The sequence below is a fragment of the Eurosta solidaginis genome, chromosome 4 (assembly GCF_040869045.1).
Source record: "Eurosta solidaginis isolate ZX-2024a chromosome 4, ASM4086904v1, whole genome shotgun sequence".
Taxonomy (NCBI): Eukaryota; Metazoa; Arthropoda; class Insecta; order Diptera; family Tephritidae; genus Eurosta; species Eurosta solidaginis.
Window position 1 is genome coordinate 273,068,167 of NC_090322.1, and position 26,925 is coordinate 273,095,091.

At 37.9% G+C, this 26,925-nt stretch overlaps 1 protein-coding gene across 2 annotated transcripts in view; it reads left to right on the forward strand.

Moving 5' to 3' along the window:
* Positions 1-26,925, forward strand: part of LOC137251505 (brefeldin A-inhibited guanine nucleotide-exchange protein 3) — an 81,363-nt gene that overhangs the window by 21,214 nt on the left and 33,224 nt on the right. For both annotated transcript variants that reach the window (XM_067786208.1, XM_067786207.1), the window contains 3 exons: positions 9,217-9,857; positions 10,042-10,362; positions 12,211-12,367. In XM_067786208.1, the coding sequence (XP_067642309.1) occupies positions 9,217-9,857; positions 10,042-10,362; positions 12,211-12,367 (1,119 nt within the window). The remainder of the gene's footprint in view (positions 1-9,216; positions 9,858-10,041; positions 10,363-12,210; positions 12,368-26,925) is intronic.

The window sequence follows — 26,925 nt, forward strand, 5'->3', positions numbered from 1 at the left end:
ATCCACATAAAAACTTTTTACTTCCCTACACAGCTGTGTCCGGTGATTATTAAAGATGTCATTGCTAAATAAATTTTTGATGGCTATGTAGTCGTCCATGATACTATTGGAGAATGCATCACTTGTATTTTGAAAAATTTTATTTATTAAACTTAATTTTGCATTTGCAATTGGGCATGCCTTGAGAACTTGTCTTAAAGCTTTCTCTGACACTATACAAATATTACATACGTCCACAAATGGTGCGACAAACGGACCTTTATTTTTGTACGCTCAAAGTAAAGGCATTTCTTCACCTATCAATTGCCCTTGACATGTGGAACATTTCATTTTCTTTTGTACCTTCCAAGCAACATAGCCGGCAATATAACGAACAATTTTGTCCACATACACAAACCCCACATCGTATTAACGTAAATATTTGCTAACTCGAAATCTATTACCTCGCTATTTTTTAAGGATACTAGTAGACGCTGATGATGCCTCTAGAATGGATTCGCCGTCGAAGGTACAATTCCCACTTTCAGTCGCACTTAACTCGTGCCTTACTAAGAGTAGTCTATATGCACTTTTAAATTGAATTGCGTTGGGATTGTTGTTGAAACCCCCTCTTGCCCTAACTGCATCAAAAAAGGTTTCCAGGAAGTCTTGTAAGTTAAAAGGTATGTCATGCCAAAATTTTTAAGCTTCTCAAATAGTGGAAAAATATTTCTTAAAGCAACGATCAGACCAACAAATCCTGTTTTCCGGCCAGATTGAGCCAGAAGGGTGCCATTAGCATATCGCAAAGAAGAGATATATTCCTGCGCGTGCGTCTTTAAATTGCAATATGATTTGAAAATTTTATAATACTAATGGAAAACAAAAGCTTACTTTTTCATTTGGGGAACGAAATAGCCTAATGTATAATATTGATAGAAGCAAGACGGCTTATTGAAATATACATATATTTGGGCTCCTTTTTTGCAAAAATTTAACGACAGCCTTGAGATTGAGTAGTAGTGATATAGAATTATTATATATATGGTTTGTTCGTTGCTCCTCTGCTGCGTGTACGTACATATGTGTAGTCATAATGATTGAATTATTGATGTGACTTGAATCACTGCTTAGCATCGGCTTAGAGATGATAGAATCCCCTTAGTGCTGCTAATATTTGTTACACTGCCCTCCACCCAAGTCTGATCGTCCCGATCAGACAAATCTCTCGATCTAAACGCTGCCAGCCTTTCCAAATGAACCACTTTCATTTTGGTTCGTGTTTTGGCAATGGTTTGTATGCGGTACACTACATCGTTGATCCCTTTTACAACTTTGTATGGGCCTTCCCAATTACACTGCAATATCGGGGACAAACCTTTTTTTCGTTGTGGGTTGTATAACAGCACCAAATCTCCTTCCTGAAACCCTTCCGAATTAATTGCTTTATCGTACCTCGCTTTCATCTTGTCACTCATAATATTTGCTCTTTGCCTTACCAGATCGTGTATCTCTCTCAGCTCTTTTTCCAAGACACCAGTGGATTTCTTGACATTTCTATCCGCATGGGCATCTATCCCATACTTCAAATCAGCTGGCAGTCGAAGGTCATTGCCAAAAATTACCTTTGCGGGAGTTTGGCCCGTTGTCTTATGTACTGCCGATCGGTAGGCCATCAAGAATAATGATATGTGATATCCCAGTCCTTATGGTACTTGTCTACTACTTTCCTTAAATGCTCCTCCAATGTTCTATTGAAACGTTCCACCATACCATCGGACTGAGGATGAAATGCGGTTGTCCGCGTTTTCCGAATGCCCAACTTCTTGCACATTTCTTGGAACACAGCTGATTCAAAATTCCTGCCTTGGTCAGAATGTACCTCCATTGGTACCCCATACCTTGCAACCCAAACGTTTGTAACCACTTCTGCTACTGTTTCTGCTTCTTGGTTTGGTATTGGGTATACCTCTGGCCATTTACTGAAATAATCCATAACCACCAGTACGTATTTGTTTCCGCGGTTGCTAGTAGGAAATGGTCCTGCGACATCCATGGCGATCCTTTCAAATGGTGCACCTGAAATATAATGCTTCATCTGGCCATGATTTCGTGTTTTGGGCCCATTCGCTCTGTTGCAAACCTCGCAGTTGGCAATCCACTCGGTGACCGACTGACGGCAACCAACCCAATCGAATCTCTGCTTAATTTTCTCGAGCGTTTCGTGATTCCATGATGACCTCCACTTGGACCATTATGCAGCTCGTTGAGCACGTCAGGAATCCTCTTTCTGGGAACAACTATCAGTTTCTTCTTGCATTTACCATCCTCACTCTCCCGTACTCGATGAAGGCAACCGGATGTCAATTCTAAACTGTTCCACTGTGCCCAATATGACTTCGCAATGGAACTCTCTGCTGACATCTCTTCTCTGTTTGGTCTTTCGTTTCGTTCGAGCCCTTGCATAACACGTGTATCTTCTAGCTGACACTTTCTTAGCTGTTCCTTGTCCCATTCATCTGTACATGTTATAGTCATTAGCCGGACATCTATAATGTCTTCTTTAGCCTCGGCCTTTGAACAGTGCTTGCATTCCAAACTACATGGTCTTCGTGACATTGCGTCAGCATTTCCATGGGTACTACCTTTTCGATGCTCAATGGAAAAGTCATCGCTTTGTAGTCGCTCGATCCACCGTGCCAATTGTCCTTCCGGATTACGGAATTGAAGAAGCCATTTCAACGCTGCGTGATTGTCCTGACGGGGAATCGCTGGCCGTAGAGGTATTTGTGGAAATGTTTAATGCACTCTACCAATGCCAACAGCTCTCTCCGTGTAACGCAATAGTTCATCTCTGGTTTTCCAATTGAACGGCTGTAATATGCAACTACCTTCTCCTGTCCATCGACCAGTTGTGATAAAACGCCTCCTATAGCATATCCACTCGCATCTGTATCTAGAATAAATGTTGCTCCTGAAATCGGATATGCCAACAATGGAGCAGTGCACAAACGCTCTTTCATTGTTTGGAAAGCTACTTCTTGCTCCTTCTTCCATTCAAAAGCTTTATTTTTTCTTGTTAGCTCGTGGAGACTATGGGCTACGCTGGAAAAATTTGGTACAAATCAGCGGTAATATGTGCACGGCCCAAGGAAACTTCTCAATTCATGCAGATTCTGTGGTCTTGGCCAATCCTTTACTGCCTCTATCTTTTCATTCGCTGTACGGATACCTTCTGTCGTTACCTTGTGACCCAAATAATTTACTTCCTTTTTAAACAGCGCACACTTTTTGGGACTTAGTTTCAGACAAGCGCCAGCTATTCTCTGGAAAACTTCCTCCAAGTTTTTAAGACGTTCATCGAAGTTCTTGCCCAATACGATGATGTCGTCCAGGTATATGAAGCATTTTTTCCAATGCAGTCCTTTCAATACCTGATCCATGAGTCTCTCAAAAGTAGCTGGTGCATTACAAAGTCCAAAAGGCATTACTGTAAATTGCCAAAGACCATCTCCGACGCTAAAGACTGTTTTTCTTTGTCTTCCTCCTTCACCTCCACTTGCCAGTAGCCACTTTTCAAGTCCAGTGTGGAAAACCATTTCGTACCAGGAGCGATTCCAGAGTGTCGTCAATTCTTGGCAATGGGTAGCTATCCTTTTTCGTGACGTCGTTCAACTTGCGGTAGTCCACGCAAAATCTCATTTTCTGATCCTTCTTCTTCACAAGTACCACAGGTGAGCTCCATGGACTAGCTGATGGTTCGATGACGCCGCTGCCGCTCATTTCTTGTATGATTTGACTCACAACTTCCCGCTTCGCCAGTGGAACACTACGTGGAGCTTGACGTATCGGCATCGCGTCTCCAGTGTCAATTTGATATTTCACAACATTGGTGCGGCCTGGTTTGGAACCATCCTGGTCAAATATGTTTGCGTACTTTAGTAACAGTTGCTTCGCCTTTCTCTGATAATCTTGATCTAGCCCCTCCGTCCATGTCGTAATGTCATTTGAAAGATCAGTCTTGCTAGTTGAAACGTGTTCCTAGAGCTGTTCACAGTTAATAACTACTTCAGCCTCTTGACATCTTCCCAATATAGCTCCTTTTGTCAGTTTGAGTGGTGACTTGAACTCATTGAGTACTCTTACCGGAATACGTCCATCTTGTTTTGTCATAGCCAGGGTTTTTCCTACAAGTATGTTCGGTGTTGATTTATTTGCTGCTTCGAAAACCCACAATTTGTTTGTCCCACAATCTCCATTAACCTTTGCCCAGATGGCTGCTTCTGATTTTGGTGGTATTTGCTGACTCTCTTCCACCAGCACTCGTTTACTGCTGTAGCCTCTCTCGTAGCCGAAATTAAGTGGCACGTCCATGTTCTTATATCTCATCGTCTTGCTTTGCATGTCGATCTTGATGCCTTGGTCGATTAAGGAGTCCACTCCAATTATGATTTCATCAACAATCTCTGCCACTATAAAATTGTGTACTACCGTGACGTTCCCAATTGCCACTTCACATGATACTTCTCCTAGAACCGTGGTGTCTTCTCCAGTGGCTGTACGCAATCTTGCTCCATGCAATGGTCTTATTATCTTGTTGACTAAATCCGCTCGAATGGTGGAATGAGATGCACACGTATCTACAGTCAGTAAACGTTCCTTTCCATCCACAAGTCCTCCGACAGTAAGATTGTTTGACCTTCTTCCAATTTGTGAGATAGAGATTATGAATTGAGGGAGCCAGCTGTCGCCCCTTGCGGCTGACTCGCTTTAGTTTAACGATTGAGTGGACTTGGATATTTGCTCATCTCCTTCAGCTCTTCGTTTACGGCCACCCATATTGTTGCTATTGGGACCGGTGCTGCAATGTCGTGCAATATGACCTCGGAATTTTTCTGTTGTGATCCCTTCAGTGCTTCCAAAATTGTGTCTACCCAATTTGGTCTTTCCACTTCCACACGCTGAGCTTTGTATGCTGGTTTACTCAATAGTGAGGCAGTTTCCTGAGTCAATGCATGTGATACCATTTCTGCAAATATTGGCTTTGGGTTTGCGTATGTGGCTCGCTTCGTTTCGACGTCCCGTATGCCATTTATAAAGCTCTGAATTTTACTCTTTCGGTGTATTCCACGGGTGCGTCGGCATTCGCCGATGTGCAAGTCTTTCGACACCTGACTCAAACTGCTGCAAAGTCTCATTAGCTTTTTGGTAGCGGTTTTGCAACTCTATTTGGTGTATCTGCTTCCTATGTTCGCTTCCGTATCGCCTCTCTAGAGCACTCATCAATGTTTCGTAGTTGTTCCGCTCTCCCTCGGGAATAGTATGTAGGATTTCAGCAGCAGATCCTTTCAATGCCACGAATAGTGCAGCAACTTTATCTTCAGCACTCCAGTTGTTCACTGCTGCGGTCTTCTCAAACTGAATCTTAAACACCTGGAAAGGAATAGAGCCGTCAAAAGATGGAGTTTTTACCTTCGCTTGCTGAAACAGCTGGGCGATTTAGTTGCAACTCCTGTATACGACCACTCAAAGCATCCACCTCGACCTCGATTTTTTCCTCAAACTGCGTTGTTTTCTGGTCCATGCGCACTTCGAGTTTTGATGAAATACGCGCCTCTTGCGCTTCGAGTTGTACTGTTATGCGTGTCTCTTGTTCTTTCAGTTGTGCTTCCATCTTCGATGTAATCTGTGTCGATATTTCTGAAATGCGCGTTTCTTGTGCTTCAATCTTCGATATTATGCGTGTCTCCTGCGATTCCAGTTGAGATGCCATATATGTTTTCTGTTCTTCTAGTTGAGTTTCCATCTTGGATGTTATGCGCGTCTCCTGTGATTCCAATTTGGATGTTAAACGTGTCTCCTGCAATTCCAGCTGAGATGCCACTGTCGATGTTTGAGCACTTATTGCAGCCAATATCATGTTCAAGTCTGTGCTCGTAACTGTCTGCGGTGTTTCGTTTTTCTCTTAAATTTTCGTTGTTGTCTCGTCGACATGAAGATGAAAGATATACTCTTCCACGTTAATTCCTTCTGCTTCCATTGCCTCTCGTAGTCGTGCCTGAAGTTCGAGTTAAATGCCGGTTGTATTCAATCCACGGCTCTCCAAATCCTTCTTCAGTTGCTGGATCTTCAATTCTCTGAACTTTGCCATGTACTTGTTGTATTCCCAATCTTCGGAATTTATTCAACAATTCCTCTTCTGACACCAATTGTAACGATTTTACTGCAAATCCTCTTATTTGCAACCTTCTGTTAAGTTCGAATCACTAAACTGTTGAATAAATAACTCCAATATTTAATAATGCAAAACGACCTTTATTCAAGTACTTCGCAATAAATAACTGTACTATTGCCCGAAAGATTGCGTGCTTAATCGAAAACTGATTTCAGCGCCTCTACTGTTCATGCCTTTTATACTCTTTAATTTCCTTTTTGCATATTCTAGTCGCTTCTGTTCTGGAATCTACTAGTTGGTTATCTGCTATAATTATAACTACAGATGTACGTGTCTAGCTCTTATATGCGCGTTTGTTTGTGAGCGACACTTCCACAATTATAATTGCATATCTCAGATAAGATACATATCTGCATGTGTTTGTACGTTGCTTCTCTGCTGCGTGTACGTACATATGTGTAGTCATAATGATTGAATTATTGATGTGACTTGAATGTGATTAGCATCGGCTTAGAGATGATAGAATCCCCTTAGTGCTGCTAATATTTGTTACAATATATATACCACCGATCTCTATGATTTTTTGAGACAACAATATATGCTATATACGTAAGCATTTGGTGAAATTTGAAGTTTCTAGCTGTTAAAATGGGGCAGAAATTGCGCAAAATTTCTTATCTGAACAATCGGTTATATGAGATATATACTATATATACTACCGATCTCAATGATTTTTTGAGACAACAATATATGCTATATACGTAAGCATTTGGTGAAATTTGAAGTTTTTAGCTGTTAAAATGGGGCAGAAATTGCGTAAAGTTTCTTATCTGAACAATCGGTTATATGAGATATATACTATCTCAATGATTTTTTGAGACAACAATATATGCTAGAGACGTAAGCATTTGGTAAAATTTGAAGTTTCTAGCTGTTAAAATGGGGCAGAAATTGCGCAAAGTTTCTTATCTGAAAATCTATGATATATTAGAATAAAAATCACCAAGTTTAACGTTTTTATATTGGGAATTAAGGGAGAAATGACAAAAATATTTCTATTTGATCGATCGGTTGTATGGGATATATATTATATATAGCTCCGATCGAAATGATTTTTTCATGAAATCTTCTATTATATATTAGAATAAATATCACCAAGTTTAACGTTTTTATATTGGAAATTAAGGGATAAATGGCTAAAAATTTTTCTATCTGAACGATCGGTTGTATGGGCTATATATTATATATAGCTCCGATCGAAATGATTTTTTCATGAAATCGTCTATGATATATTAGAATAAATATCACCAAGTTTAACATTTTTATATTGGAAATTAAGGGAGAAATTGCCAAAAATCTTTCTCTCTGAACGATCGGTTGTATGGGATATATACTATATATAGCTCCGATCAAAGTGAAATTTTCAGGATATCTTCTATGATATATTAGAATATATATCACCGAGTTTCACGTTTATACTTTCTAATTGCGGCAGAAATGACCAAAATCGTCTTATCTCAACGATCGGTTGTATGGGAGATATATGTTGTAGTGGTCCGATCCTACCGGATCCGACAAATGTCTAATATAATACAAAAATGCATCCTTGTGCCAAATTTCATTGAGATATTTCAAAATTTGTGGGAATAGTTTGCGTTCAAACAGACAGACGGACGGACAGACGGACATGGCTATATCAACTCAGTTCGTCGCCCTGATTAATTCGGTATACTTAATAGTGAGTCTATCTTCTATATTTCTCAACGTTACAAACATCGGACCAAAGTTAATATACCATTTCATGTTCATGAAAGGTATAAAAATACGTAGGTACTTTGTGTGAGGATACAAAGCTTCACGTTTTTTGTGGCATGCATGTAAAAACTATGACTACGAATCACGTATTTCAAAAATATATGACGTAAACGTAACTATTTGATGAAATTTGATGAATTTTGAAGCTTCTAGCCGTAAAAAGGGGCAAAAATGACAGTTTATATGGGGTATATAATATATATACCACCGATCTCTATGATTTTTTTTCAGACAACAATATATGCTATATACGTAAGCATTTGGTGAAATTTGAAGCTTCTAGCTGTAAAAACGGGGCAGAAGTTGCGCAAAGTTTCTTATCTGAACAATCGGTTGTATGAGATATATACTATGTATACCACCGATCTCAATGATTTTTTCAGACATTTGGTGAAATTTGAAGCTTCTACCTGTTAAAATGGGCCTGAAATTGCAAAAAAATATATATATATACTATATATACCATCATATATATATTATGTATATCACCGATCTCTATCATTTTTTACACAACAATATATACTATATACGTAAGCAATCGGTGAAATTTGAAGCTTATAGCTCTTAAAATAGGACAGTAATTACGAAAAGTTTCTTATCTGAACAATCGGTTGTGGGGGATATATACTATATATACGACCGATCTCATCAATTTTTTCAGACAAAAATATGTGCTATATACGTAAGCCTCTAGCTCTTAAAATAGGGCAGTAATTACGAAAAGTTTCTTATCTGAACAATCGGTTGTTGGGGATATATACTATATATACGACCGATCTCATCAATTTTTTCAGACAACCATATGTGCAATATACGAAAGTATATGGTGAAGTTTAAAGCTTCAATCTGTTAAATTGAGGAAGATATGACAAAAATCCTCTTTTTCTGAAAAATCGGTTGTATGGAGGATATATGCTATAGTCGTCCGATCCGGCCGGTTCCGACGAATGTCTAATCGGACATCCAAATACACCCTCTCACCAAATTTTATCAAGATATCTCAAAAATTGAGGGACTAGTTTGCATCAAACAGACAGACGGACAGACGGACATGGCTAAATCAACTCAGCTCTTCATCGTGATTATTTCGGTATACTTAATGGTGGGTCTATCTATTTTCCTTTAAGGACTTACAATTTTGGGTTTCGTGACGAAATTAACATACCATTTCATTTTCATGAAAGGTATAAATATACGATATTGATGTTCTTTTCCGGTGGTAATAATTACTTTTGTATATTTTATAGCGTATTATCAAAGACGAACGATTTTACATTGGTTTAGAACCGGAGGACGACTCAGTTTGGCTGCCTTCTCAGCTGTTGCGTGCTACTAGTGGAATTTTGCCCACAAATAGTAGTGAAGACACTGTTATCAACGTGCTACGCCTCTTTTTGGCTATGGCTTGTTCGCCGGCATGTACACTAAACGGGCGCCTTCTAATTGAAACACTCTCACGATGTGGTGAATGTTGGGAATTGGGATCACGGGCTACCAAAGCCGCTTCCTTGGCAGCAGCATCACAATGCTTGCGTACATTTTGTGCATTCCTCATTGAAGAAGCTGAAGAAGTAAAAAAGACGGCACCGCCTGGTCTTATGACTCAGGCACAAGCATCAGCAGTATACAATGAAGTTATACCGGTAATGCAGTGGTTATGTAGTCGTTTGGTTGAACCGACTGTTAATAGTTCACCAAATAAAAATGCTGGAAATAATTGCTCGCTTTTTTTGACGGAATGTATATTGACCTTAACGTCTGCTCTACCTCGAAATGTTCATGCAAATCCACATTTTACATCATTTTTATGGCAAAAGTTTTGTCCAACGTTAGCAGCAGCATTAGGATCGCCAGGGCGTATTAATTTGGATAAAAAATTTACATACAAGTAAGTGTGCATCATACATGCCGCATACATTAGGCTGGATTGAAAAAAAGTTGCAAAACAAAATTTTTAAATTAAATTTTTTTTTGTTTTTAAATTTACATACACTTTTTTAGGGGCGGACTTTTGCAACTTTTTTTCGACCGTCTTGCACATCGATATTAATAATTTATATTCGCTTTATTAGAGATGCACTGAATATGATTGAAAATGAAGCACGCGGGTTTTTTACTGGTGCTGGCTTGGATGGTCCTCAAGCCCGATGTGTGTACTTGACTGGTATTCAATTGTTGAGAATCGCAGGAGCGTATGGTTCATTAAGACCAATGTTGGAGGCATTGTTTCATCGTATGCTTTTGTTGCCAGCACCACAAAATCGCACTGAACCACTTAAGTGTGTTCGTGAAATACTGAAAAGCCCCGAACGACTAATTGATTTATCGGTTATACTTTATGGTGATAAAAATACCGGTCAGGGATGCAGCGATGAGATGGCATTATTTCGATTGTAAGCTTATCTGGACATATTGTTTGAAACACAAAAATAGCAGCAAAAATATTTAACAAATTTATTAGGGGGACTCATGATAGCATATAAACTTATAAGGTGTAAAATTATATCCATTTACACACGCGGTTATATGAACGCACCTAGTAATACTCTTGATAAACTTGATTGTTTTTCAGCTGTATTATTTCCAAAAAAAATTTTTTGATTGTTATACAAATTAAAAAATACCAAGATTAAGTGAAAAATCAAATCTAAAGGCCTTTACTTGCTGATGTTGGAGATTTTTGATGAAAATGCCGTCTGTAATGTCTGCAAGGTTGCATTCCTTTGAGTTTACCGCGTTTACACAATGAAATGTGCGCGTAAATTTATACAAATTGTGTAAATGATTTTTCATACAAAATTTGACAGCTCGTGCGTAAACTAGATAAATTTATACGTTTACACACTTTATAAGGCATTTATACGGTTACATGAGTCCCCCTATTACTTCTTTTGTTTATTTTTCCTTAATTTAACAAAAAATTTAGTGAATTGTAGTATAACGAAAACTGTGCAAAGCAAAAAGGCTTCAGATAAGGCGAGTCCTTTTCGTGCGATTTTTTTAACATAATTCTGTGAGCTCTGCCTCCTCCAGATTATAAAAGAAAGCATAAAAACAAGGTCTTGTGGTACATGAAAACAAGACGAAGTACTTGCCGTCATCTAAGAAAAAATCGGCGCATTCGCGCCTTGGCAGCCACGCCACTGTTGACGGATATAAATTCGAGACCTTAAAGGATTTCGCCTATTTGGGACCAGCATTAACAACAAAAACATTGTCAGCTTAGAAATCAAACGGAGAATAACTATTGCTAATAAGTGCTACTTTGGATTGAGTAGGCAATTGAAAAGTAAAGTTCTCTCTCAACGAACAAAAATCACGCCCTAAAAGTCGCTGATCATACTTGTCCTGATGTATGACTCGGAATCATGGACGGTGTCGAAAGAAGATGTAATGGCTCTTTGAGTATTCGGGAGCAAAGTTCTCCGGAAGATTTATGGTCCAGTCCGTAATGGCAACGGCGAGTATCGAAGGAGGTATAATGATGAGTTGTATGAGCTTTACGCAGATATAACCAAAGTGCGAATAAAAACCCTAAGGCTTCGCTCGCTAGCTCATTTTATTCGAATGGACGAAGACGCTCCAAGAAAGTATTTCAGTTGGCACCGAAGTTTGGAATAGAGGAAGGGGTATACATCCACTAAGTTGGTGAGTTGATACTCCCATTTGGTCACAGCTGTCGCGAATCAGGGACTGGCGTGACTTTTTACAAAGCGGGGAAAAACGCTTAGGCGGTTAAGCGCCAATTAATGACATTGATGTGCAAATCAATTCCAAAAACCTTTTCGAAAAAATTCCAATTCGAGTCTCAAAATTTGCAATGATTTTTGGCAATTTTTTTCGTAGAAAATTTAAAACTAATGAAAAAAAAATTGTAAGAGATTCAAAACTGGTCTCGTATTACGTTTACGATCAATGATCGAAACTCATTTTTGAAATCACAATAGCATGGGGAATTAATGACATATGTGAACTACCGACAATTAGTACTCCTTAGATTCATAATTTATTAGAATTTTTAGAAATAGTTTGACAGTTGCATAGTTATTGTTTAAATGAAAATGGGTTTCAGTCATGGATGATCGTAAAAAGTAATACGGACCCTGGATACTCGTAAGTCGTCGCGCCAAGTATTAATTAACTGATTAATAATTTTTGTTACTATTTTTGTGTCCAAAAATTAAGCATACATATAATGATTTGTCTTAGTATAATAATACATTTATAAAAAAAAACCTTAGGATGATCGATGCAATGGAAGAGTGCGCTTACAGCGTAAATTCTGGTTCTGGTGCAGAGGCTGCTCTTCAAGCGAGTGTAGAATGTATGGTGGCACTATTGGATAGTTTACAAATCCTTTGCAGTGGTGAACTAACGGAATCAATGATAAGCGATCAGGTGATAAGAATTTAAATACATAAATAAATATAGTTACACTAGCTGAGTCCAAAAAAAGTGGCAAACGACCACCCTTTAGTTTGGAGCTTATGCCGAGACAAAGCTAAAAAACATTTTTGAAAGCTGCCGGAAAGCTCAAATGGACATTAGATGGAGGGTTTAATTTATTGGAATGCTTCCGAATTTTTCGATGGCGAAATGCATTTCCGCATGACGTGACTTTGTTCGCGGGTGTTTTAAACAAACCGATTAACGAGTGCGCGTTTAAATTACACTTCCGGGAGAACTGTAATGTTTGCGGATAAGAGAAAATCGAAATCTAGGTTGCAGTGCCCAGTTAGCGGCACCAGATAGAATTTAGCCACTTGAAACGGCAGCAGGTTGAATTATGTTCTTTATTCAAAAGTTGTTTTCTTTTATACAAAATTTTTATGAGCTAAAATACTTACTTACACTAATACCTACAAACTAAGTATTACACACATATACGTTCAATTCAGTTCCCTGGGAACTGCATTTTAAGCATAATTAAAATTGGCTGTGGAATGTGCAACACAAGCACAAATGAATCATGTTAATAATTTGTCTACAGGTAAAGGCTTGTCGTGAGCAAGCTCTAAACAGTGGCATACCAAGGCTCAGGTTACCATATGATGCACGGTGTACAAAATGTATCTTTGTACAAATTAATGAATGTGTCAATGGAATCTCATGCCGTACCAAAGCGAGCCAAAATATACGCACAATTGTATGTATATGTATGTAAGAGTCAATATATTTTAAGACATTCCAAAACGGGTTGAAATATATATTTGTACAAATGAATGAATAACTTAATGAGTGAATGCTACACCATCCGCCTTTGAAAGTGTAGACATATATAATTTTGTGCACGAATTAGCTATGGCTACTCAAGTTAGGTTAATGGTTTTGACTCCGTTTGTGCTTACTTTGCTTGTTGGGGTTTTTTTTTTTTGGTGTGATATTTAGCTTTATTTCCAAAGAATAGTTTACATCTGTTTTTTTTTTGTCTCTTTTGTTTTGTTTTATTATTGTGTTTTTCTTTTGCATACAATATAAATTTTCTTTTTGTTTATAAAGTTAAAGTGCTCTTATTCTATGAGTTTAAGTCTATTTTTATGTATTACAACTTTCTTATTTTTATTAGTTTGATTTATGTTTTCTATGTTTCTATTTTCTACATTGTTTTTATCGATCTTTTCTACCTTATAGGGAATTAATGTAAAATTATTGTTTTCATCGATATTTACTACTCTAAAGGATCCTTTATACCTACTATCTAACTTATGCCCTGATTCATTTTTTACTAACACTAAATTTCCCAAATTTATTTCTTTATATTGTGTTTTCCTATCATAACTCATTTTTTGTTTTTCCTTAGCCTGTTTTGCTAATTTATATGCTCTGTCTTCCGCTATTTGTAACCTATACTTAATTTCTTTGTCGTAAGCCTCAGAATTGTATAATGGGCTTACTGTGTTTTCTCTTAAAAATTCGTAAGTCTGGGGTTTTTTGGCAAATACTTGTTCGTATGGACAGTAATTATGAACGGTAGATGGGGTAGTATTGTAACAATACGCAAAATATTTAAGATATTCATCCCAATCATTTTTGTCAATGGATATGTAGGAACGTACGTATTCATTGAATGTTCTATGACTACGTTCAACTGTGCCAAAAGTTTGATGGTGGTAGGGTATTAACGTCTTATGGTTTATTTTTAGAAGCTTGAATAATTCTTCGAATAAGCTATTTTTATATTCGCTTCTCATATCCGTTATAATTGCCTTCATGCAACCATAAACCAGGATAAAATTTTCGAATATCGCTTTGGCTATTGTTTTTGCGTGTTTGCTGGGTATTGGTATTGCAACCAAATACTTAGTCAAGTCACATACTATAGTAACTGCATATTCATTTCCATTTTCCGTTATGGGAAGAGGGCTTGTCGTATCTATTTGTACTGTGTCGAACGCTTTTGTGGGCGTTTCGGTTATAATCATAGGCTCTTTCAAATTTTTAATTATTTTATTTTTATTACAATGAGGGCATTTTTTGATATATTTTCTGATATCATTTTTCATTCCTTTCCAATAGTATTTTTGTTTTATTTTATTTATCAATTTATCATGCGATTTATTCCTGGGTGGCCACCAAAAACAGGAACGTCATGAAATTTATGAAGAATTTCTTTAATTTTTCCATTACTTGTCAGATCCATAACTTCTGGAGTTAATGCTATAATTAGATTTTTGAGAACTTTGGTACCAATTTCTTTAAATGTGTCTACCTGGGTATAATTATCTTTAAACAATTTGTCTCCTAAGGACAACTGTATTTTTCTAATTCCTAAATTGCCGGCTTCTTTCATAAGCCTGGCAAAGAATTGACCTAAGTCAATCTTCGCCTCAACAATTAGATTTTTATACTCAGTTGAGCAGAGCTCACAGATAACGGTTGGATGTACAGGTATAAAGGAATCGAGATAGATATAGACTTCCATATATCAAAATCATCAGTATCGAAAAAAAATTTGATTGAGTCATGTCCGTCCGTCCGTCTGTCCGTTAACACGATAACTTGAGTAAATTTTGAGGTATCTTGATGAAATTTGGTATGTAGATTCCTGGGCACTCATCTCAGATCGCTATTTAAAATGAACTATATCGGACTATAACCACGCCCACTTTTTCGATATCGAAAATTTCGAAAAACCGAAAAAATGCGATAATTCATTGCCAAAGGCGGTTAAAGCGATGAAACTTGGTAGATGGGTTGATGTTATGACGCAGAATAGAAAATTAGTAAGATTTTGGACAATGGGCGTGGCACCGCCCACTTTTACAAGAAGGTAATTTAAAAGTTAGCAAACTGTAATTTGGGAGTCGTTGAAGATATCATGATGAAATTTGGCAGGAACGTTACTACTATTACTGTATATGTGCTAAATAAAAATTAGCAATATTGGATGAAGAACACGCCCACTTTTTAAAAAAATTTTTTTTTTAATTCTAATTTTAACAAAAAATTTAATATCTTTACTGTATATAAGTAAATTAAGTCAAAATTAAACTCCAGTAATGATATGATGCAACAAAATACAAAAATAAAAGAAAATTTCAAAATGGGTGTGGCTCCGCCCATTTTAATTTAGTTTGTCTAGAACACTTTTAATGCCATAAGTCGAACAAAAATTTACCAATCCTTCTCAAATTTGGTAGAGGCATAGATTCTATGGCGGTAACTGTTCTCTGTGAAAATGGGCGAAATCGGTGGAAGCCACGACCAGTTTTTATACACAGTCCACCGTCTGTCCTTCCGCTCGGCCGTTAACACAATAACTTGAGCAAAAACCGATATATCTTTACTAAACTTAGCCCACGTACTTATCTGAACTCACTTTATCTTGGTATAAAAAATGGCCGAAATCCGACCATAACCACGCCCATTTTATCGATATCGAAAATTACGAAAAATGAAAAAAATGCCATAATTCTATACCAAATACGAAAAAAGGGATGAAACATGGTAACTGGATTGGTTTATTGACGCAAAATATAACTTTGGAAAAAACTTTGTAAAATGGGTGTGACACCTACCATATTAAGTAGAAGAAAATGAAAAAGTTCTACAAGGCGAAATCAACAGCCCTTGGAATCTTGGCAGGAATACTGTTAGTGGTATTGCATATATAAATAAATTAGCAGTACCCGACAGATGATTTTCTGGATCACCTGGTCCACATTTTGGTCGATATCGCGAGAACGCCTTCACATATACATCTAAGGGCCACTCGCTTTTAAAACCCTCATTAATACCTTTAATTTGATATCCATATCGTACAAACATATTCTAGAGTCACCCCTGGCCCACCCTAATGGCGATATCTCGAAAAGGCGTCCACATATAGACCTAATGCCCACTCCCTCTTAAAATGCTCAGCAACACCTTTCGTTTGATACCCATATCGTACAAACATTCTAGAGTCACCCCTGGCCCACCCTAATGGCGATATCTCGAAAAGGCGTCCACCTATAGACCTAATGTCCACTCCCTCTTAAAATGCTCAGTAACACCTTTCGTTTGATACCCATATCGTACAAACATTCTAGAGTCACCCCTGGCCCACCCTAATGGCGATATCTCGAAAAGGCGTCCACCTATAGACCTAATGCCCACTTCCTCTTAAAATGCTCAGTAACACATTTCGTTTGATACCCATATCGTACAAACATTCTAGAGTCACCCCTGGCCCACCCTAATGGCGATATCTCGAAAAGGCGTCCACCTATAGACCTAATGCCCACTCCCTCTTAAAATGCTCAGTAACACCTTTCCTTTTATACCCATATCGTACAAACATTCTAGAGTCACCCTTGGTCCACCTTTATGGCGATATCTCGAAAAGGCGTCCACCTATAGAACTAAGGATTACTCCCTTTTAAAATACTCATTACTACCTTTCATTTGATACCCATATCGTACAAACACATTCTAGAGTCACCCCTGGCCCACCCTAATGGCGATATCTCGAAAAGGCGTCCACCTATAGACCTAATGCCCACTCCCTCTTAAAATGCTCAGTAACACCTTTCGTTTGATACCCATATCGTACAAACATTCTAGAGTCACCCCTGGCCCACCCTAATGGCGATATCTCGAAAAGGCGTCCACCTATAGACCTAAAGCCCACTCCCTCTTAAAATGCTCAGTAACACCTTTCGTTTGATACCCATATCGTACAAACACATTCTAGAGTCACCCCTGGTCCACCCTAATGACGATATCTCGAAAAGACCTCATGCCCACTCCCTCTTAAAATGCTCAGTAACACCTTTCGTTTGATACCCATATCGTACAAACATTCTAGAGTCACCCTTGGTCCACCTTTATGGCGATATCTCGAAAAGGCGTCTACCTATAGAACTAAGGATTACTCCCTTTTAAAATACTCATTACCATCTTTCATTTGATACCCATATCATACAAACACATTCTAGAGTCACCCCTGGCCCACCCTAATGGCGACATTTCGAAAAGGCGTCCACCTATAGACCTAATGCCCACTCCCTCTTAAAATGCTCAGTAACACTTTTCGTTTGATACCCATATCGTACAAACATTCTAGAGTCACCCCTGGCCCACCCTAATGGCGATATCTCGAAAAGGCGTCCACCTATAGACCTAATGCCCACTCCCTCTTAAAATGCTCAGTAACACCTTTCATTTGATTCCCATATCGTACAAACACATTCTAGAGACACCCCTGGTCCACCTTTATGGCGATATCTCGAAACGGCGTCCACCTATGGAACTAAGGATCACTCCTTTTCAAAATACTCATTAACAGCTTTCATTTGATACCCATATCGTACAAACATATTCTAGAGTCACCCCTGGCCCACCCTAATGACGATATCTCGAAAAGACCTCATGCCCACTCCCTCTTAAAATGCTCAGTAACACCTTTCGTTTGACACCCATATCGTACAAACATTCTGGTGACTCTACCAGTCCACCTTTATGGCGATATCTCGAAAAGGCGTCCACCTATAGAACTAAGGATTACTCCCTTTTAAAATACTCATTACCATCTTTCATTTGATATCCATATCATACAAACACATTCTAGAGTCACCCCTGGCCCACCCTAATGGCGACATTTCGAAAAGGCGTCCACCGATAGACCTAAGGCCCACTCCCTCTTAAAATGCTCAGTAACACCTTTCATTTGATACCAATATCGTACAAACAAATTCTAGAGTCAGCCCTGGTCCACCTTTATGGCGATATCCCTAAATGGCGTCCATCCATAGAACTATGGCCTACTCTCTCTTAAAATACTCTTTAATACCTTCCATTTGATACACATGTCATACAACCACATTCCAGGGTTACCCTAGATTCATTTTCCTACATGGTGATTTTCCTTATTTTGTCTCCATAGCTCTCAACTGAGTATGTAATGTTCGGTTACACCTGAACTTAGCCTTCCTTACTTGTTTATATTAATTTCGCAAAAATTTTTTTTTTCCTTTTTTGAAACGTAATTTCGGAGGATCGAAAACGAGCTGGACTAGTCTCTTTACTTCACATTTATTTAGCGCTTCAAATATTATTGGGTTCTCTTTGTGACTTTTTTTCTTCTTTTTTACTACTGGACTGTTTATTGTTATGATTTTTGTTAGTTTCCGACCTAGTCGTAACTTTTAATATTCTACAAGCTTCTACCGATATTTGTTTTACTTCTTTAATATCTATGCGTGATAATGCGTCGCACAGTGGCGCCTCTGCCGTTAAAGGATGGCAAAAATCAAAAAAATCATGAAAGCGGTCGCTAAATCTAATACATGTTTCTAATAGAAAATTTTCCTGGGATCAAGAATATACAAATTTGTTCACAGAAAATTATAGTTTACCAGGTAGAGCCGTTCAAAGTTGACCAATTTTCAACATTGGGAAAAATTTGAAATTTTTCTTCTTTTTCGTTGTATTTAAAATGGTTTTGTGAGTAAAGAGGGCGGCCGGTTGTCGTTTTCTTCTGTAGCTATTAAAGATAATTTAATTTAAGATTGAAACAAAAAAAAAAAATGTTTTTTTTTTTTGGAAAAAGTTGGCGGATATACCTCTTTTTCGAAATCCCTATTTTTAGGCCCTTTTTAAAACTTTGATGGAAAAAATAAAAAAATGTTAAAATATGTGCTCCGTCAAATTAACAGTAGTTATTTGTGAAATATTCAGTTACCTAAATTCATAAAGTCCAGTTGCGTCCAGCTGCAACTTCACTTTTTACATCAAATAAAGTTAAACAACCGTGGGCATAAATACGCGCCTGAGCAGGTATATATAATCCAGTACGCCCGTAAGGTCGTTTTTGTTATTGGAACTTGTTAAGAACATACCTTTTTATATTCAGTTGAGCAGAGCTCACAGAGTATATTACTTTGATTGGATAACGGTTGGTTGTACAGGTATAAAGGAATCGAGATAGATATAGACTTCTATATATCAAAATCATCAGTATCGAAAAAAAAATTCGATTGAGCCATGTCCGTCCGTCCGTCCGTCCGTCCGTCTGTCCGTTAACACGATAACTTGAGTAAATTTTGAGGTATCTTGATGAAATTTGGTATGTAGGTTCCTGGGCACTCATCTCAGATCGCTATTTAAAATGAACGATATCGGACAATAACCACGCCCACTTTTTCGATATCGAAAATTTCGAAAAATCGAAAAAGTGCGATAATTCATTACCAAATATGGATTAAGCGATGAAACTTGGTAGGTGAGTTGAAATTATGAATATAAAAATAGAAAAATAGTAAAATTTTGGCCCACTTTTAAAAGAAGGTAATTTAGAAGTTTTGCAAGCTGTAATTTGGCAGTCGTTGAAGATATCATGATGAAATTTGGCAGGAACGTTACTCTTATTACTATATGTCTGCTTAATAAAAATTAGCAAAATCGGAGAACGACCACGCCCACTTTTTAAAATTATTATTTTTTAATTCAAATTTTAAAAGAAAAGTTAATATCTTTACAGTATATAAGTAAATTATGTCAACATTCAACTCCAGTAATGATATGGCGCAGCAAAATACAAAAATAAAAGAAAATTTCAAAATGGGCGTGGCCCCGCCCTTTTTCATTTAATTTGTCTAGGATACTTTTAATGCCATAAGTCGAACAAAAATTTACCAATCCTTGTGAAATTTGGTAGAGGCTTAGATTCTGGGACGATAACTGTTTTCTGTGAAAAAGGGCGAAATCGGTAGAAGCCACGCCCAGTTTTTATACACAGTCGACCGTCTGTCCTTCCGCTCGGCAGTTAACACGATAACTTGAGCAAAAATCGATATATCTTTACTAAACTCAGTTCACGTACTTATTTGAACTCACTTTATATTGGTGTAAAAAATGGCCGAAATCCGACTATGACCACGCCCACTTTTTCGATATCGAAAATTACAAAAAATGAAAAAATGCCATAACTATATACCAAATACGAAAAAAGGGATGAAACATGGTAGTTTTATTGGTCTATTGACGCAAAATATAACTTTAGAAAAAAATTTGGTAAAATGGGTGTGACACCTACCATATTAAGTAGAAGAAAATGAAAAAGTTTTGCAGGGCGAAATCAAAAGCCCTTGGAATCTTGGAAGGAATACTGTTCGTGGTATTACATATATAAATAAATTAGCGGTACCCGACAGATGATGTTCTGGATCACCCTGGTCCACATTTTGGTTGATATCTCGAAAACGCCTTCACATATACATGTAAGGGCCACTCCCTTTTAAAACCCCCATTAATACCTTTAATTTGATACCCATATTGTACAAACACATTCTAGAGTCACCCCTGGTCCACGTTTATGGCGATATCTCGAAAAGGCGTCCACATATAGAACTAAGGCCCACTCCTTTTTAAAATACTCATTAACACCTTTCATTTGATACCCATATCGTACAAACAAATTCTAGAGTCACCCCTGGTCCACCTTTATGGCGATATTTCGAAAAGGCGTCCACCTATAGAACTAAGGCCCACTCCCTTTTAAAGTACTCATTAACACCTTTCATTTGATACCCATAACGTACAAACGCATTCTAGAGTCACCCCTGGTCCACTTTTATAACGATATTCCGAAAAGGTGTCCACCTATAGAACTAAGGCCCACTCCCTTTTAAAACACTTATTAACACCTTTCGTTTGATACCCATATTGTACAAACGCATTCTAGAGTCAACCCTGGTCCACTTTTATAACGATATTCCGAAAAGGCGTCCACCTATAGAACTAAGACCCACTCCCTTTCAAAATGCTCATTAACACCTTTCATTTGATACTCATATCGTATAAACAAATTCTAGAGTCACCCCAGGTCCATCTTTATGGCGATATCTCGAAACGGCGTCCATCTATAGAACGTAGGCCCACGCCCTTTTAAAATAATCATTAACACCTTTCATTTGATACCCATATAGTACAAACAAATTCTAGAGTCACCCCCGGTCCACCTTTATGGCAATATCTCGAAAAGGCGTCCACCTATAGAACTAAGGCCCACGCCCTTTTAAAATACTCATCAACACCTTTCATTTGATACACATATAGTACAAACAAATTCTAGAGTCACCCCTGGTCCATCTTTATGGCGATATCTCGAAACGGCGTCCACCTATAGAACTAAGGCACACTCCCTTTTAAAACACTTATTAACACCTTTCGTTTGATACCCATATTGTACAAACGCATTCTAGAGTCAACCCTGGTCCACTTTTATAACGATATTCTGAAAAGGCGTCCACCTATAGAACTAAGGCCCACTCCCTTTCAAAATACTCATTAACACCTTTCATTTGATACCCATATAGTACAAACAAATTTTAGAGTCACCCCTGGTCCACCTTTATGGCGATATCTCGAAAAGGCTTCCACATATAGAACTAAGCCCCACGTCCTCTTAAAATACTCATTAACACCTTTCATTTGATACTCATATCGTACAAACAAATTCTAGAGTCACCCCAGGTCCATCTTTATGGCGATATCTCGAAACCGCGTCCATCTATAGAACGTAGGCCCACGCCCTTTTAAAATAATCATTAACACCTTTCATTTGATACCCATATAGTACAAACAAATTCTAGAGTCACCCCTGGTCCACCTTTATGGCGATATCTCGAAAAGGCGTCCACCTATAGAACTAAGGCCCACTCCCTTTTAAAATAATCATTAACACCTTTCATTTGATACCCATATCGTACAAACAAATTCTAGAGTCACCCCTAGTCCACCTTTATGGCGATATCTCGAAAAGGCGTCCACCTATAGAACTAAGGCCCACGCCCTTTTAAAATACTCATTAACACCTTTCATTTGATACCCATATTGTACAAACGCATTCTAGAATCACCCCTGGTCCACTTTTATAACGATATTCCGAAAAGGCGTCCACCTATAGAACTAAGGCCCACCCCCTTTTAAAATACTCATTAACACCTTTCATTTGATACCCATATCGTACAAACAAATTCTAGAGTCACCCCTAGTCCACCTTTATGGCGATATCTCGAAAAGGCGTCCACCTATAGAACTAAGGCCCACGCCCTTTTAAAATACTCATTAACACCTTTCATTTGATACCCATATTGTACAAACGCATTCTAGAGTCACCCCTGGTCCACTTTTATAACGATATTCCGAAAAGGCGTCCACCTATAGAACTAAGGCCCACTCCCTTTTAAAACACTTATTAACACCTTTCGTTTGATACCCATATTGTACAAACGCATTCTAGAGTCAACCCTGGTCCACTTTTATAACGATATTCCGAAAAGGCGTCCACCTATAGAACTAAGGCCCACGCTCTTTTAAAATACTCATTAACACCTTTCATTTGATAGACATATAGTACAAACAAATTCTAGAGTCACCCCAGGTCCATCTTTATGGCGATATCTCGAAACGGCGTCCATCTATAGAACGTAGGCCCACGTCCTTTTAAAATAATCATTAACACCTTTCATTTGATACACATATAGTACAAACAAATTCTAGAGTCACCCCTGGTCCATCTTTATGGCGATATCTCGAAACGGCGTCTACCTATAGAACTAAGGCACACTCCTTTTTAAAACACTTATTAACACCTTTCGTTTGATACCCATATTGTACAAACGCATTATAGAGTCAACCCTGGTCCACTTTTATAACGATATTCCGAAAAGGCGTCCACCTATAGAACTAAGGCCCACTCCCTTTCAAAATACTCATTAACACCTTTCATTTGATACTCATATAGTACAAACAAATTCTAGAGTCACCCCTGGTCCACCTTTATGGCGATATCTCGAAAAGGCGTCCACATATAGAACTAAGCCCCACGCCCTCTTAAAATACTCATTAACACCTTTCATTTGATACTCATATCGTACAAACAAATTCTAGAGTCACCCTAGGTCCATCTTTATGGCGATATCTCGAAACGGCGTCCATCTATAGAACGTAGGCCCACGCCCTTTTAAAATACTCATTAACACCTTTCATTTGATACCCATATCTTACAAACAAATTCTAGAGTCACTCCTGGTCCACCTTTATGGCGATATCTCGAAAAGGCGTCCACCTATAGAACTTAGGCCCACACCCTTTTAAAATACTCATTAACACCTTTCATTTGATACACATATAGTACAAACAAATTCTAGAGTCACCCCTGGTCCATCTTTATGGCGATATCTCGAAACGGCGTCCACCTATAGAACTAAGGCACACTCCCTTTTAAAACACTTATTAACACCTTTCGTTTGATACCCATATTGTACAAACGCATTCTAGAGTCAACCCTGGTCCACTTTTATAACGATATTCCGAAAAGGCGTCCACCTATAGAATTAAGGCCCACCTCCTTTTAAAATACTCATTAACACCTTTCATTTGATACACATATAGTACAAACAAATTCTAGAGTTACCCCAGGTCCATCTTTATGGCGATATCTCGAAACGGCGTCCACCTATAGAACTAAGGCACACTCCCTTTTAAAACACTTATTAACACCTTTCGTTTGATACCCATATTGTACAAACGCATTCTAGAGTCAACCCTGGTCCACTTTTATAACGATATTCCGAAAAGGCGTCCACCTATAGAACTAAGGCCCACTCCCTTTCAAAATACTCATTAACACCTTTCATTTGATACCCATATAGTACAAACAAATTCTAGAGTCACCCCTGGTCCACCTTTATGGCGATATCTCGAAACGGCGTCCACATATAGAACTAAGCCCTCTTAAAATACTCATTAACACCTTTCATTTGATACTCATATCGTACAAAATAAATTCTAGAGTCACCCCTGGTCCACCTTTATGGCGATATCTCGAAAAGGCGTCCACCTATATAACTTAGGCCCACTCCCTTTTAAAATTAACATTAACACATTTCATTTTATACCCATATCGTACAAACAAATTCTAGAGTCAGGCCTGGTCCACCTTTATGGCGATATCCCTAAATGGCGTCCATCTATAGAACTATGGCCCACTTCCTCTTAAAATACTTTTTAATACCTTCCATTTGATACACATGTCATACAAACACATTCCAGGGTTACCCTAGGTTCTTTTTACAACATGGTGATTTTCCCTTACTTTGTCTCCACAGCTCTCAACTGAGTATGTAATGTTCGGTTACACCCGAACTTAGCCTTCCTTACTTGTTTTATATTTATTTATTTATGTTCTGTAAGGTTATACATTATCAGCATGCGTCTGGTTTCCTCGAATCTAGTAGTAGGATTAATGACATCCTCCATATTTGGTTCCCTAGTCATACCAATATCTTTCCAAAATCCTTTTAGCCATTGTAACTCCTTTCTAAATCTTTTTTTTTCTATTTTATTCTCAAGCGTAGTGATTGGGTTGTTGTTCGGCATTATAATTTAAAAAATTTTTCCTTTAAAAAAAATTTTTTTATACTTCTTTTAATTCCCTAATTTTATTTTTTTAGACGTATCCTTTCCTCTGTGTTTGTTGTCAAATTAATTTCTTTATACAATATGGCTACAGCCTTTCTTATGCTAAATCTTTTTCCTCCTCTTTTTCTTTTATTTTTAATGGGTTTCGGAATCTTTGGTTCCTCAATTTTTTGTAGTTTTATTCTACGCCTATATTCTTCTATGCTAATTGCCTTAGGGCCTTGTTTAATTATTTTTGCTTCTTTTTCTTTTTCTAATTTATTTACTTCATCCTCAATTGATTTACAACTATGCATGAATAATGTATCAAATTATTTTTGATTATTGATTTCGTTCATTGAAAAAGTTAGTGAGAGAAGAAAAAAAAAATCTTAATTTTATTAGCATAAATCTACTTTTTGCCCGTAAACTGGCAGCCGTTATGTTGCCAAATGCTCTTAAAATAAACTACCTAAATAATTACATACATAATCTGCTATCTCCGTTTGTCTTCTTGATGTGTGTCTGCTGCCTAAGGTCTATTCCATGTCTTCTTGATGTCTGTCTACATCCCAAGTTCTATTCCACTTCTCTACGCTTTTCAATTCCATGTGTTCATAATAATCTGCTATCTTCTTGATGTGTGTCTGCAGGCCAAGGTCTATTCCACTTCTCTACGCTTACGCTTCAATTCCATGTGTTCATAATAATCTTCTATCTTCTTGATGTGTGTCTGCAGGCCAAGGTCCACTTCTCTACGCTTACGCTTCAATTCCATGTGTTCATAATAATATGCTATATTCTTGATGTGTGTCTCTTTATCGGTAATTCCTCGAAATTATTTTTTTTTTTTTATATCGCCGTAATTTTGATATTTTGTCGTGTTTCAAATTTTGCAGGATCTTTTAGAGGAAGTCTGCCTATATTTCAAGCAGCAGACGAGGAAGCTGCCTATTTAATTCAGCAGTTCTAAAGGATAATAAGGAAATGGCAGGATCGCCATGTAATGTTTGCGGATAAGAGAAAATCGAAATCTAGGTTGCAGTGCCCAGATAGCGGCACCAGATAGAATTTACTGCCAATTGAAACGGCAGTAGGTTGAATTCTGTTCTTTATTCAAAAGCTGTTTTCTTTTATACAAAATTTCTATGAGTTAAATACTTACTTACACTAATACTTACAAACTAAGTATAACACACATATACATGCAGTTCAGTTCCCTGGGAACTGCATTCTAAGCATAATTAAATTGGCTGTGGAATGTACAACGCAAGCATAAATGAATCATGTTAATAATTTGTCTACAGGTAAAGGCTTGTCGTGAGCAAGCTCTAGACAGTGGCATACCAAGGCTCAGGTTACCATATGATGCACGGTGTACAAAATATATGTTTGTACAAATGAATGAATGTGTCAATGGAATCTCATGCCGTACCAAAGCGAGTCAAAATATACGTATTAGAGGTTTACGCCGACCACTTAATCGGCGGCGGCGGCGTAGGCTCTATTATATACCGGCGGCGGCGGCGCAGGCGGCGCGCCGGCGTACGCCGGTGTTCTTACTTTAAAAGCTTGATTTTTCTATTTAAAAAAATAATATTTAGGAAAGGTTTTGTTTATATGTATTTAAGGAAATCAACGTGTTGGACATTTCGGAAAGATCCGGGGTTTTTGCATCAAAATCCCGTAGACCGTTCAAAAATTTTCAGGAGTAGCTCCTTGCGAAGGGATTGTCCCTCGTTCGCTTGCTCCAGAGAGGCTTCGAACCTAACCCCGGTCTTTGGAATTGGTAATGCCACGTCTGCTGAAAAGAAATAGAGATACATAAATTAGTCACACTTTTGCATGTATATCTCGTGCAAAGCGTAGTTTCACCTAGGGTTAACTCCTAATAATCGTCGCGAACACAATTTCTTTAAAGGCAACTTAGGGTTGCTATTAATGGTCTATTAATACTCATGACTCTCGTGGCACAGGGCGCCTCCAGCTTTTTCGGCTGTTTTTAAGAGCTACAATTCCCGATGTGCGAACAGTAGAAATCCCTACCACCAGTCGCTACCACGCCTCCT